The sequence below is a fragment of the Choloepus didactylus genome, chromosome 23 (genome assembly GCF_015220235.1).
Source record: "Choloepus didactylus isolate mChoDid1 chromosome 23, mChoDid1.pri, whole genome shotgun sequence".
Lineage (NCBI taxonomy): Eukaryota > Metazoa > Chordata > Mammalia > Pilosa > Megalonychidae > Choloepus > Choloepus didactylus.
In genome coordinates, this window is record NC_051329.1 from 26,784,823 (window position 1) to 26,797,536 (window position 12,714).

Sequence of the window (12,714 nt, forward strand, 5' to 3'; positions counted from 1 at the left end):
TTCTATCTGTATCTCTCCTTGCAGGGAGAACCTGGCCCCAAAGGAGACCCTGGTGAGAAGAACCACTGGGTAAGCTCCAGTCCCACCCTGGCTTCTCCCTCCCCGTCTCCTGCCCTGGGTGCTCTAGATACTCTTCTCTCATCCATGGGCCCTGGGAGTGGGTGCCCCTCAACCCCAGCCCCATCATCACCTGGTCTGTCAGGGAGGAGCCTCGACAGATCGGAGTCCAGCCCCCTACCCCATCCTGCCCCTCCCAACTGAGAAAGGCCAGCCCCATCAGCAGACCCCACACTCTTTGTCTCTGTCTTTGTCCTTGTCTCTGCTTTCCCTCTGGGGCCTTTCCAGGCCATGGTGACTCTGCCTGTTTCTCCCAGATGGTTTGGGCTGACCCAGGCCAGACTGTACCCCCTGCCTCAAAGCTCCCTCCCAGCAAGGACTTGGGTTCTGCTCCCCTGTCTGCAGAAGGAAGGGAAGCATGGAAACACTGTCCACACAGAAGAATGGGACAGGGGCCTTAGGAAAACCATGAAGCATGAGAAGGGAGGCCTAGAAACTGTGAGGCACATAGGAACCCTGTGGTAAAAGGATAAAAGGGACAGGAGACTTAAATACCACCATACACAAAGGAAATCCGTGCATCATGGGAAGGGAGATCCAGAAACCACCACATACACAGGAGAACTATGGGAAATGTAATGCGGGGATCTAGACACCGCCATATGCAAAGGAAGCCCATGAAGAATGGGAAGGGAGGCCTAGAAACTGTCACATGTACCGGAGACTTAGTGTAAATGGGAAGGAGGACCTAGAAACCATATACCCAAAAGTGCCATAATTAATGTGGAACCCTAGAAACCATCACACTTATTGGAGATTTCAGGTCCTAGAAACCTCTAGCCACTCAAGAGATACAAGGGGGAAGGGACCAGAAGCCTAGAACCCACCATGCCCCAAAGCCCCGAGAGCCAGGGACCTGGAAACCGTTACTGACAGACATTTGGAAAGTGGATGGGGGCAGAGGACAGACACCCCTACAAAAGAGTCAAGTGGGAAGCTCTGTTGAAGGGTGGGATCTTGCTCCCCACTCGCCCCACCCCGCAGTGTGGCTGGGACACCCTACTTACTGACAGGCACTAGTTAGTGGGGACATGAGAGGCACCCAGCACCTGCCCTGCCCTCTCGGCTCCTGACTGTGGGGTCAGTGATGGATACAGCCGTGGGAACCCCCTTCCCCCTTGCATGAGCTCCCCCTCCCCCATGACTCTCTTTGACTCCTGGAGCTCTGCTACCTCTCCAGCAAGGCTCTCCCAGCCCCTCGCTGCTCCCCTTCTCTCTTAACCTCATCTCACCCCTGGGGTTCCAGAACGTCTTGAGATAAGACCACTACCCGTGCAGGCATGAGCTGGGCTGGGGGCCAGGCATACCCATGTGAGTCCAGCCCTCTGCTTTCCCTAAACCCCTTCACTGGCCTTTTCCCAGAGACCCTTGGACTGGGAACATGTTTTCTGTGCAGCCCAGTAGAGGTGGGGAAGGCAAGGTCAAGGCAGAATCAGGATGTCATTGCCATCTTTGCATGGGGATTCCCAGCTGGGCAGAAGGATGCTCAGACAACTCAACCCATTAGGGTCAGAACAGCCTCGAACCCGGGGCCACCTGCCAGGGAGGCCTCCTGAGAGGTAGCAAGGCCCCTGCCCATCCACCCACCTCCTGCTTGCCCACCTGCACTTCTGTCCCTGCCTGCTGCTTGCCTGGGAGGGGGGCTGCTGGACTGAGGGCTGCATGAGGCTTTTGTGGATTAGAGGGACTAGCTCTGAGGGGCTCAGGCAGGGATGGGGTGCAGCATGGGGATGGGGTTCCAGTGTGCAGCGTTCAGAGCCACTGGCCCGGCTGCAGCTCGGCAGTGACACCTGGTGGTCATGGTGGCACACTGCAGGCACTACCAGGGAGTGGCTGCGCTGAGTGGTTAGACTGCTTACACCCCTTGTTCAGGCAGGGAAACTGAGGCCCACGTCTGCAGAGCTAATCATTAGTGAACCTGGGACCGGAGCCCAGACCTTTCAGCTTCCAGGGATGGGTAATCAGATAACATTTTCCAAGCACCTCCCAGATGGGTATCAGACACCTCCTTGGGGCTGGGCAAGGGGGACAAGGATGCAACCGTGACAGTCCCTGTCCTTGGGGTGATCACAGTGGGGTGGGGGAAAATGGGCCTGCAGCCAGCAGCCACAGGACAGAGGGGTCTCAGCTGTGATGGGGGACACCCCAGCACCCTCCTGCAGGAGGAGACCAGGGCTGAGGCTTGAAAGTAAATTAATCAGGCGAAGAGTGCTCAGGCAGAGTGCAACCGCGTGTGCAAAGGCCCTGAGGCAAGAATGAGCCTGGGGTATTCAAGGAGCTGAAAGTACTGGGACTGGCAGAGTGGCAGGCAAGGGTGAGACAGAGGCCAAAGAGGCTTTCAGGACTTAGGAGGCCACTTTAAGGAATTTGAACTCAGTTCTATGGGCAATGGGGAGTCACTGAAATATCTATAAGCAGGGGAGTGATATAATCAGATTTCTGTTTGGGAAAGAGCCCTCTGATTGCCATGGGGAGGGGCAGAAGAAGAGAAGCCGAAAGGGGGAGATGAGGCAGGAGGCTGCCGTGTTCCTCCTGGCAAAATTGCTGGGACTTGACCTGGGGTGCAGTGAGGATGGACAGATGTTGATGGAGCTAGGAGACACTGGGTGCCGGTTTGGCTGTGAGAGGGAATGAGAAATCCAGGGAGACTCCTGGGTGTCTGGCACAATCGTTAAAGGAAAGCCGGGAAAAGCAAGTATGCTGAGTTTTGTTCACCTAAAATTGGAGGTGTCTGAGGTATGGCCCAGTGAGGGTGTCTCACAGGCCCTGGACGCTCAAATTTGGAGCCCAGAGGGCAGCCCAGGCTGGGTGGGGAAAGGGTGTCATCAGTACAAATAGCCAGCCACCCATCTGGGAGGGTGCCAGACAATGGAGTGTTCCCCCACATTTTTACCCCCGATTTTTATTTTGAAAAATTTCAGATTTACGGAAAAGTTGGTAAGATGAATACCCTTCTACCCATCTCCAGATGCACCAATTGTTAGTATGTTGCCACATGTGCTCTTTCTATTTACGTATTTATAGACCTTTTTTCCTAATCCCTTTGAAAGCAAGCTGTAGACCTCATGCCACTTCGCCCCTAACACTTGGGCATACATCTCAAAAGAATATGGACATTCTCCCATGTAGCTACAATACCACTGTCACACTTAAGGAAGCTAAAACTAACGCAATCAAATAGTGCCACCTAATACATAATTTACCCTTAAACTGCACCAGTTGTCCCTAAAATGCTTTTATATCTGTTTTGTTTTGTTTTCTAATCCAAGATCTAATCAAGGTTCACACATTGGATTTGGTTCTCAAGTCTCCAGTCTCTTTTAATCTAGAACTTGCTCTCTGCCCTTGTCTTCCTTTTCTTGACCGTTGTCCTCCTGTGCAGTCAATTCCTCGTGATGAGGTGCAGGTTAAATTCTCTTGGCCCTCTTATCACATCTTGGCAGGAGGTTCAGGGTGGTGGCTTATCCCATTGTCCGTAAGTGTATGACTCAGTGTAAATTTGAAGGTTGTCCACTTTTAGACCCGGCTCCTGTAATACTGGAAGGGGGATTACTTTGGTCTGCAGCCTATGGTGAGCCTGTTTGAACATCTTTAATTAGTTGTTTCAATTACTGTATCTCAGTTGACCCGTTAGTTTGTTCCTTTGGCTGGGCAATATTTTCGTGTTTCCTCATATGGCTCATTATCTTAAGCTGTCTAGGCATCTGACTTTCTTATTTAGTTTATTTTGGAGCTTGTTTTCACTCCCTTACCTGAGGTTTCCTTGTTGGTTGACTTTGTTCTCTGTCTGTTCTTTGGCATTCGGTTCAACTTATTCTAGACCTCTAACACAGTTTCTTGTTTAGCTGGTCAGAATTTTCATCTCTTGTTTTTCTGGTTCTTGCCCTGCCTCTATGTAACTTTTTAGTGAGAGGGTCTCCCCAGATATGGTCAACCCCAATCAGATATTCCCAGTCCAGACAGGCCCAGTTCTCAGGAGGAGGGTAAGGAGTTTCCCTGAGAATGAGACTCTGCAGATTGTCAGACCCTCCTGTGAAGCCTCTAGACTCTGTGCTTTTCCTGTCCTGTCCAGCAGGTGGCGCTTGTCACTCTGCAGCTTCCCACCTGTGTAAAGAGGTGTCTCAGGTGCCTTTAATTCTCCGCAGACCCCCCCCCCCCCCCCGTCCCTGCCGGGGGCGTGGCTGACTCAAGATGGTTTCTGTTTTCCAGTCCCTGGGGTCTGAGTTCTCCGAAGAAGGGCTGCCACTGGAGCTGTGCCACGCCCCCCCCCGCCCCCCCCACCCCCCCCACACACCTTTCTTGGGAAGTTAGGCCCTTTAGGGAATTGTCTCCCCCACTAGGTTCATTGCTTTGTCTCTCAGAGCTATCTTAGCTCCGCAGTTGCCTGGGTCCAGAGGCCAGTTACAAATATCTGAGGCTTTCTGTAATGAGCTACTTAGAATAGTTATTTAAAAAACAGAAGAAAAAGAAGAAAGAAAGAAAAAAGAAAAAGAAATCCCTTTTCAAGGCCTTTCCCCAGCCCCAACTTTCGTCAGTCCCTGTATAGATATTTAAAGATATGCCCTTTAGACTATTATCTCTTTCGCTTGAATAGTTATTCTGAGAAAACTTTAATTCTGCCCTTACCCGGGGCAGTGTTGAAGCAGGAACGCTTATGGGCTATTGAAAAGCAAAAAGATAAAGAGTTGGAGAGCGAGAAAAGAAGGAAAAAAAAAAAAAAAAAACCCTTTTCAGAGCCGGACCCCAGCTCCCTGGGTTTGTGGACAGGAGTTGATACTCATTTCTGTGTGCCCCTTTTCCTTGGAGCCCAGCACTTTTCCAGTATCCTGAACACCTCTAACTCCAAAAGTGTTTTTGTTTTGTTTTTGCTGCTGTTGTTAGCTCTGCCTCCTCTCTGCCAGACTGATTGCTCCCGGTTTCTTTGGTGCCTGCTCTTGGTTTATCTGTGCTTGGAACTTTTATTCAGCAGTCCGAGTTTGTTAATTAATTCAACAGTTGGAGCCGGGTTGAGCCCCGCTTCTTGCTCCCAGCACAGATTGTTTCTTTTTCCCTCCGGGAACCAGCTCCAAGACCATCTGCAGTGCCTGTGGGGGAAGGGCATCAGCCCCCTGGCTGGGAAAACTTACAGGTTTTGCTGCAATCTCAGCCATTCCACCCATTCCAGACTAGTGTACGATGAGTGACTGGTCATGGGAGACCCTGAAAAGGCTGTTCCATACAGTTCCTGGCTATTTACCAGCTGTCCTAAAGAAGTAACTAAATTCCACAGCTCACCACTCCGCCTTCTTGCCCCACCCCAGTCCTGTGTTGAGCCTGTGATCCCCTCATTACAGTGACCTCAGGGTAGCTCCATCCATGTGATGTGGACAGGACAGCTGGACCGTAACAGATGGTCGCAGCGAGGCCACGACGGGCTCACTCATAACGGGTGTCGGGAGTCCTCTCAGTGTTTCGATGTTTTTGTGGGAAACAGCTGCTTTAAAGAATTGGGTTGGGATTGTACATGTATGCTCCTGTTTATTCCCTTCTTACTCTATCCTAAGTAAAGGACACTAAGAGAAAACTCCCAGATGCTGTCAGGGAAGGGATAGTTCTATTTGCCATCCTGGTGCTCTGTGGGAATTAAGAGTTCCACGTTCTGGAAATATGTTTAGTTTGGACTAGGCAAGAGGAAGGAGTGAGCGGGCATCGAATGTTGGCAAGATCGTGGCTCCTATGCTGGGAAAGGAAAGGACAGATGGACAGGGAGGATGCAGGCTGCTGACAACTCTGGCATCGGCCCTGGGCGGCAGCTGGCACCACTTGGTGCCTGGGGAGCCTAGAGTGGGAAGGCCTCTTCCCTGGGCCTGGGCGCTAGATATGCAGAGCTCCTGACTGGTGCTGCATGGGAGAAGGGCTGGGCGCAGGACAGGGCCCCAGAATGTGCCGGAATGTGGACCTGGCATAGTCAGAGCCCAAAGTGGGAGGAGGTACCCAGGCCTGAGCGATTTAAGCACGGATTCCCCAAGAGTGACTCCACGCAAACCCTTTCTAATTTTACTCTGTGTATTCATTTGGCATGAAAGGAAATGATATCAGTAACTGGTTAATGAGGGCATGGCTAACGTAGCATTTAAAGCAAAAAAGTGACTCAATTTAAAGAATATTAAGTAAAAAAGAACACAGGTGGCCCCAGGGATGTGGCCAGAATGGTGCAGGTGATGTGGGAATAGCTGCTGTCGGGGAACCAAGATTAGAGGACAGGGCAGCCTCTGTGGTGGGTTCCGTGGCAGCCTCTGGCATCCCCTTACCCCCAAGCAGCAGGATGCAGAGCAGTGCAGGGAAAGAACAGCCAGCTGGGATCTCACATGACTGGCTGAGGGCTCCCGTGGGAACCACTTCTGCCTGTCTTATGCACCTCCTGTCCCCTCCTGGCCTTGTCCCAGCTGTCCGTGGTCCCTGAGCTGTGGCAGGTGGTGCGAGGCTGCAGGTGCATGTCCCGGGTGGGGCATGGGCCATCAACAGGCTTTGCAGGGTCCCCTCCCCACCCCCTTCACGGCTGCATCTGTCTCTTTCCTCCGCAGGGGGAGGGGTTGCACCAACTACGCGAGGCTTTGAAGATTTTAGCTGAGAGGGTTTTAATCTTGGAAACAATGATTGGGCTCTATGGTGAGTAGAGACAGACAGACGGACAGCCCAAACCCCGCCCGCCAGCCTTCCCCACGCCTTCCTGGGGTGGAGCTGGCCTGGGCACAGTCCTGAGGCTGGAGGAGGTGCTTGCTCCAGGCAAGAGTGAGGAGGACTCAGGAGGCCTGAGGGACAGCCGAGACACTCCCGTTCCTCCGTGACTGATCCCCTCCTCCACAGCTGAAGGGGGTGCCCTAGAAACCTGGGGCCCCCACCCCGGAGGGCTCAGACCTGGGCCTCCGAGCATCGTGGGTAATGTGGTTTCCAGGCCTGCGAGGGAACTAGAGGGTGACAGATTTTGAGTTTGGGAGAAATTAAGGGCTCTGGAGCCAAACTCCAACCCAGCAAGGGATTGTGGGTAATAGCCAGACTCCAGCAGTGCAGGGGCTTGTGGGTAATAAAGTCAGAGCCCAGGCCCTCAGGATTATGGGTAATGGAGCCAGACTCCAGACAGGCTTCAGATCTAGAGAAGTTGTGAGTTACAGAGGCAGTCTCCAGGCTTGCAGGACGATGGTCAATGAGCTAGACTTCAGAAGTGCAGGGGACTGTGGGTGACAGAGCCAGGCCCAGGCCTCAGGGGATTCTGGGTATTAGATCACCCACCTCCATGACCCCCCGAGGCTCCCACAAAGCAGATCCTCCTGGCACCAGGTCTCCCACTCGCAGTTACCCCTTTGATGCTCCTGACCTGCCCCAGTTTCCCTTTAGAGGCTGAGAGAGCCACGGGCAGTCACCCAGCAATTCCCCACCCATCTGGTTGCTTGAGGAGCCAGGCAAGCCCTGTCCCCACCGTAGGAGGGGAGCCCTGCCCCGCTCCCACTCTGGGGCTCCCCGGCCTCACCCTCGGAGGCCAGACTCGCACCGTCTGCTCTTCTCGATCTCCCATCAGGCTCCTAGCTTACAGAGCTTCCTGCAGCAGCAGGCTCAGCTGGAGCTCCTGGCCAGACGGGTCAGCCTGCTGGAAGCCATCATCTGGCCAGGTAACGGCAGGGCGGGCAGGCAGGGGCAGCCCCTTCCAGGAAGGGCCTGGGGACACAGAAGGACGCCCATCCTTCAGTCCTTCCAGCCAGCCAGCAGTCGGTGCCTGGCACAGAGGAGGTGCCAGTAACTAGTTCTAGAGTGAATGAATGAGCACCTGCTCCGTGCCAGGCCCCTTGCTGGCACAGGCGCCAGTAGATAAGACAGACATAGCCCTGCCCTCGTGGAACTGCAGTTAAGATCCAGGGTGAGAAACACTATAGTGGGGTCAGTACAGGCAGCTGCAGAAGCACAGAAACACTCCTGACCCTGGCCAAGGCAGGAATAGTGTGGACACAAAGGCAGCTCAGGGAGGACTTCCTGGAGGAGGTGTGAGGAGGTGTTCATCACAATTAGCAACAGGCAGAGAAACAGCATGGGCAAAGACCAAGAGGCAAGAGCATACCTAGCAGCTCCATGCGGTTGCCGAGAGGTGTGAGCCAAGGCTAGAGAATCTAGCAGGGCTCAGACTGGAAGGTTCTCGAAGGAAGGTTGCGGAGACATGGAAGGAGGTCTATGCCTAGTTCCTGGGCAGTGGGGAGCATCCTAAACCAGAGTCTGTGGCCCTCCTCAAGAGAGCCCCCTCCCCACGAGGGCTGCATTCAGGGCTGAGCTCCCTTCTTCATTTTACCTGCTAGGAGGCCCCTGCAGTGGCCTTCCTCCCGCACTCTCCAGCTGCCCCATATCACAGCCCAGGCCTAGGCATCAGTGCACAGCAGCCACAGACATGCCCGACCTCACACCCATTTCACAGATAGGGAAATTGAGGCCCCAAGCAGGAAGGAGGGCCGGGGCTAGAGCCAAGCCTCCTTCATCCAGCAAACTGTGGGGAGTATATACTGAGTGCCAGGCGCAGGTGGGTACTGGGGCACCACGGAGCAGGTGAGTCCCTGCCTTGGGGGGCTGCCCATCAAGTGGTGGGAATCCTTGGCATCTAGTGATGAGGGCTTTGGGGTACCTACCAGCCACCAAGCCTTCTTGGAAGAGTTGGAAGATCCCTAGATGTATGCCAGGTAGAGAAAGTGGGAAGGGCAACCCGGGCAGTGAGTCCAGAACAGACAAACTTCTGGAGGTTGGAAAGTGTGTGTGGTCTGCTTCCTGAGCTCTTCCTGCCATGTCACATGGCTTCTAGAAACATCAGCGACCATATCCCCAACCTCCTCCCCTAGTACAGAGGAGGAAGCAAGAACTGAAGCCCAGGCTCTCAACACCTCTTAGGTGTCCTCCCATCCTCAGGAAGATTGGGGCAGGAGCTAGGAGACACTCAGGCCCCTCTGGCCCTGGACCTGCCCCCTGCTTTCAGGTAGCTTTGTCTCCAGCAGCCCAAGCAGGGTGCATGGGGCACCCAGGAAGTCCTGCACCCACTCTTAGTGGTGATGAGCCTGGGAGAAGGGCCCCATAAACCAGCTTGGGCTGTGGGCCTGGGGTGCAGGGGACTAGAGAAGGAGATGAGACCCTCCCCATTAGCCCAGGGTACACAGCAGGTGCTAACTAAAGACCCAGAGGGGGCTCATGTTTAGGTTGCAATTGATAAGGATGACAATAGTCACAGCTGCCTGGGCTGGGATTTACAGTGATCCTCTCCAGTCCTTACAGCAAGCTTGCTAGGCAGGTGATGCAAAGCCCATTTTACAGATGAGGAAACAGAAGCTCAGAGGGTTTATGCGACTCCCTCGCGGTCACAGGGATCGTAGACCTGGGACTGCCCTGCAAAGTACTAGCTCCTTGGGCTCCATCAGTGAGGGTTCGCTGGATGTCTCCTCTAGGCCAGACCCCGAGTGATGCCCTGGGGAAACCAAAGGCCTGGAAATTGATGGTGTTGAAACAGTGCTCTTGACTGCCTCACACTCCCCAGAACTGCAGGAGACCTGGGTGGAAGCCACAGCCACCTATAACCCATAATAGTCTAGCATCTACTGTGTTCCCTTAAGGTTCCGCTCCTGGTCATGTTAAATACCTCACTGCAAGGGTGTGATCACGGGAGTATTAACTCCATGTTCCAGATGAGGAAACTGAGGCTCAGAGGATGTGGAGGGGCCAGGACTTAGCCCCAGCTGGCTTTGGGGCCTGTGCTCTGGGCCCCTCTCCTTCCATGCCCCCAGATTTAGGTCACAGGCTGTCCCTTGATGGTGACTGCATACCCCAGGGGTCCCAAGTCCCAGCCTGGAGGGGTCAGGAGGATGGAGCACAAGGGGCAGGGCACGGGGCAGTTACAGTTACGTGGACACAGCCTGGCAGTGCCCTTGATGGGAAGCTGGAACTCGCCAGAGCCTGAGAGTCTGTGCTGTCAACACAGCTTTGGAGGCATCCTGGGACTGTCCTCCCTGAGCCTCCCTTTCCCCCTAGAAAAATAGCCCATCCTTCTGGCCTGCCATTTTACTGAGGTGGTGGTTACAGAAGACTTCCTGGGGGAGGTAGCTCCGGCTCCGGGTTTTGAAGGATGAGTAGTTTTCCAGGTGGCAAGTATGCCAATTATGCGGGTTCACTCTTGGGGGGGTCAGCTTATTTCCAGGTTGGGGCCTGTCTCACCATAGCCCTGTTGGAACCGAAGTCAATGATTGTCAGTCTATCTGAGGCTGTCCCCCGGTTTTAGACAGCTGTGCTGCTGAGGATGGGACTGGCCCAAGGGCACACGGTAGGTCAGTGGCAGAGCCTGGCTCCAGGAGAGAGGGCGAGTGAGTCTGTTCCCCGGCCTCAGTGTACCCAGCTATTAAATGGGGATGGTTCAGGGCATACTTCTACCACAAAACAAGGAACAGAAAAATGGACTGTGCTTTTTATGCAATGCTTGCTATATGCTGAGCATTTCATAAACACATGGGTTCGGTTATTCCCACCCAATAGTAAGGAATCAAATACAGGCCCTGAGTGCCCTCATCGGGTTGGGGGTGCTGGTAACTCTCAGGGAGTGGCCCCCTTCATTCCCCCAGCTCTGCTTTCGGACCCAGGGGGTGGAGGGGAGCACACCTGGCAGAGGGTGCCTGGTCTCACTGCCCCCGAAGAGCCAAGACGAGGTGGGCACCCCCTGTGGACCCCACTAACGCAGACTCTCTCCTTCCCTCCGGCAGAACCAGAGCTGGGGTCCGGGGCAGGCCCTGCTGGCACGGGCACCCCCAGCCTCCTGCGGGGCAAGAGGGGAGGACACACAGCCAACTACCGGATCATGGTCCCCAGGAGCCAGAATGAGAAGGGCTGAGGGCAGCATGGCCCTGGGGCTGGGCTGGGGCTCCCTTCCCAGTCATGGCTGGCCAACCCCCTCCCAAGGACCCCCCATCCGTATTTATTGATGTCTTCAGGATCCCTTCTGCCATCTAGACCTTTGGGGTAGGCGAGTCTGTCCTGGCACCTGTATGTCTGCTGCACGTGAGACTGAGCAGCACCTGGGGCCTGAGGAAGAGTGAGCAGCTCATAGAGAGCTCTGCACCTCAGTTTCCCTCTGTAAAACGGGGTGCAGGGAGGAGGTACTGGGGACAAGGCTGTTTGGCTCCTTGTCAGCTGCCTGGGCATCCAGGCCTGGAGGGACTTAAGGAGGTGGTAGTTTGGGCTCTGCCTGGTCTCCAAAACATGCAGGGATGGTGGGGGGCAGCTTGTTTCACAATCCCCCCTGCCCCAATCAAACCTCGGGGAGCCCATTTGTACCCACTCCCCTTGTTTCTGGTGCTGGGTTCCTGACCCTGAGGTCAGACTGCCTGACTTCCGGCTGGTGGGTATGGGGCTCCTTGCCTCAGATCTGCTCCCTGAACCCCCAGCCCCTCCCCAGTGTGCCAGGCAGTGGATGGGGCATGGAGGGGGCGCGGCCACCCACCCTAACAGACGCTGTGACAGACGCTGGCAGGTAGATGTGTACTGGCCAATAAAGGCCCCTGCCTGATTCCCCACCCAGCCTGATCTTGGTGTGTGCTCACATGGGGGGCAACGAGGCAGGGGTTCCAGGCTGGCTTGCACAGGGCTGGGGCCTCACTCTAGGCAGCAGGGTATGGGGGGACGGAGATGAGCAGAAAGGAATCTCAGGCCACCCCCCCACCCTGAGGTCAGTTGTCCACCAGTGAGAGGCCCTTTCCTCAGGTAAAATAAGCTGGGGAGCAAGGAGCAGACCTCAGAAGCTTCTAGACTAGCTGAAAGGGGGCCTCCCCTAAAATGGGACACAACGGATTTCTCAGTCCGTTTGCAGCCTGTGGCAGGTGACTGGCCACAGGGTCTCACTCTCTGTTCCCAGGATAGCCCAGCCCTGGGCTGGGGTACAGCCCCCACCAATGACCAGGGCTAGCCCAGCTTCCCAGGCCCCACCCCGAGCCACCCTGCCCCCCAGCACACCAGCAAACTTCCACCCAGGCCCCATCCCCATCCCCTTTGGCTGTCTACACCTTCCCTCCCAGGTAGAGGCAAGGGCTGAGGGTGGCCAGGAGGAAGGAGCTGACTCTTCAAGGCTGAGGAAGCTTCCCCCGCTGCCTGCCCCACCCCTCCCTTCCTGCTCACAGGGCCCAGCAGTCACCCCCCAATTGCTCACCAGCCATCCAGCCCGCTCTGGGCCAGGCCCAGGAGACAGACTGACTCAGCCCCTGTCCGGTGATGGGGGAGCTGTGAACAGTCAAGGGAAGGCATTCCTGGGAAATCAGGGAGACTTCCTGGAAGAAGGACTCTGTCTACACTGATCTGAGACCTGAGAAATGGGCAGAAATTGGCAGGGGCAGAGGATGAGCAAGGAAGGGGAACGATGAAGAATGCCCCTTGGCCAAGGGTCCAGCCCAGCCAAGGCCAGGGGTGAGGATGCGGCTTCCTGGAGGATCCTCTCACTCCGGCCTCGGCTGCACACGGCAGGGCAGGAACCGTCATCAGTCATTCATTCACTTCATTCATTCATCCTCCTAACGCCAACACAGAAGACACAATCGCCACACCCAAAGGAGATCCGCG

The 12,714-nt window shown here is 55.1% G+C and overlaps 1 protein-coding gene across 10 annotated transcripts in view; it reads left to right on the forward strand.

The window, feature by feature from the left end:
- The window catches only part of EMID1 (EMI domain containing 1), a 38,211-nt gene extending 26,533 nt beyond the window's left edge, over nucleotides 1-11,678 (forward strand). For 3 of the 10 annotated variants that reach the window (XM_037816558.1, XM_037816564.1, XM_037816561.1), the window contains 3 exons: nucleotides 25-69; nucleotides 7,673-7,763; nucleotides 10,869-11,678. In XM_037816558.1, the coding sequence (XP_037672486.1) occupies nucleotides 25-69; nucleotides 7,673-7,763; nucleotides 10,869-10,996 (264 nt within the window). In that variant the 3' untranslated portion in view covers nucleotides 10,997-11,678. Of the gene's footprint in view, nucleotides 1-24; nucleotides 70-6,680; nucleotides 6,766-7,672; nucleotides 7,764-10,868 lie in introns of all 10 variants that reach the window. The other 7 variants (XM_037816560.1, XM_037816566.1, XM_037816563.1 and 4 more) reach the window with 3 other exon arrangements.
- Nucleotides 11,679-12,714: the final 1,036 nt, after the last annotated feature.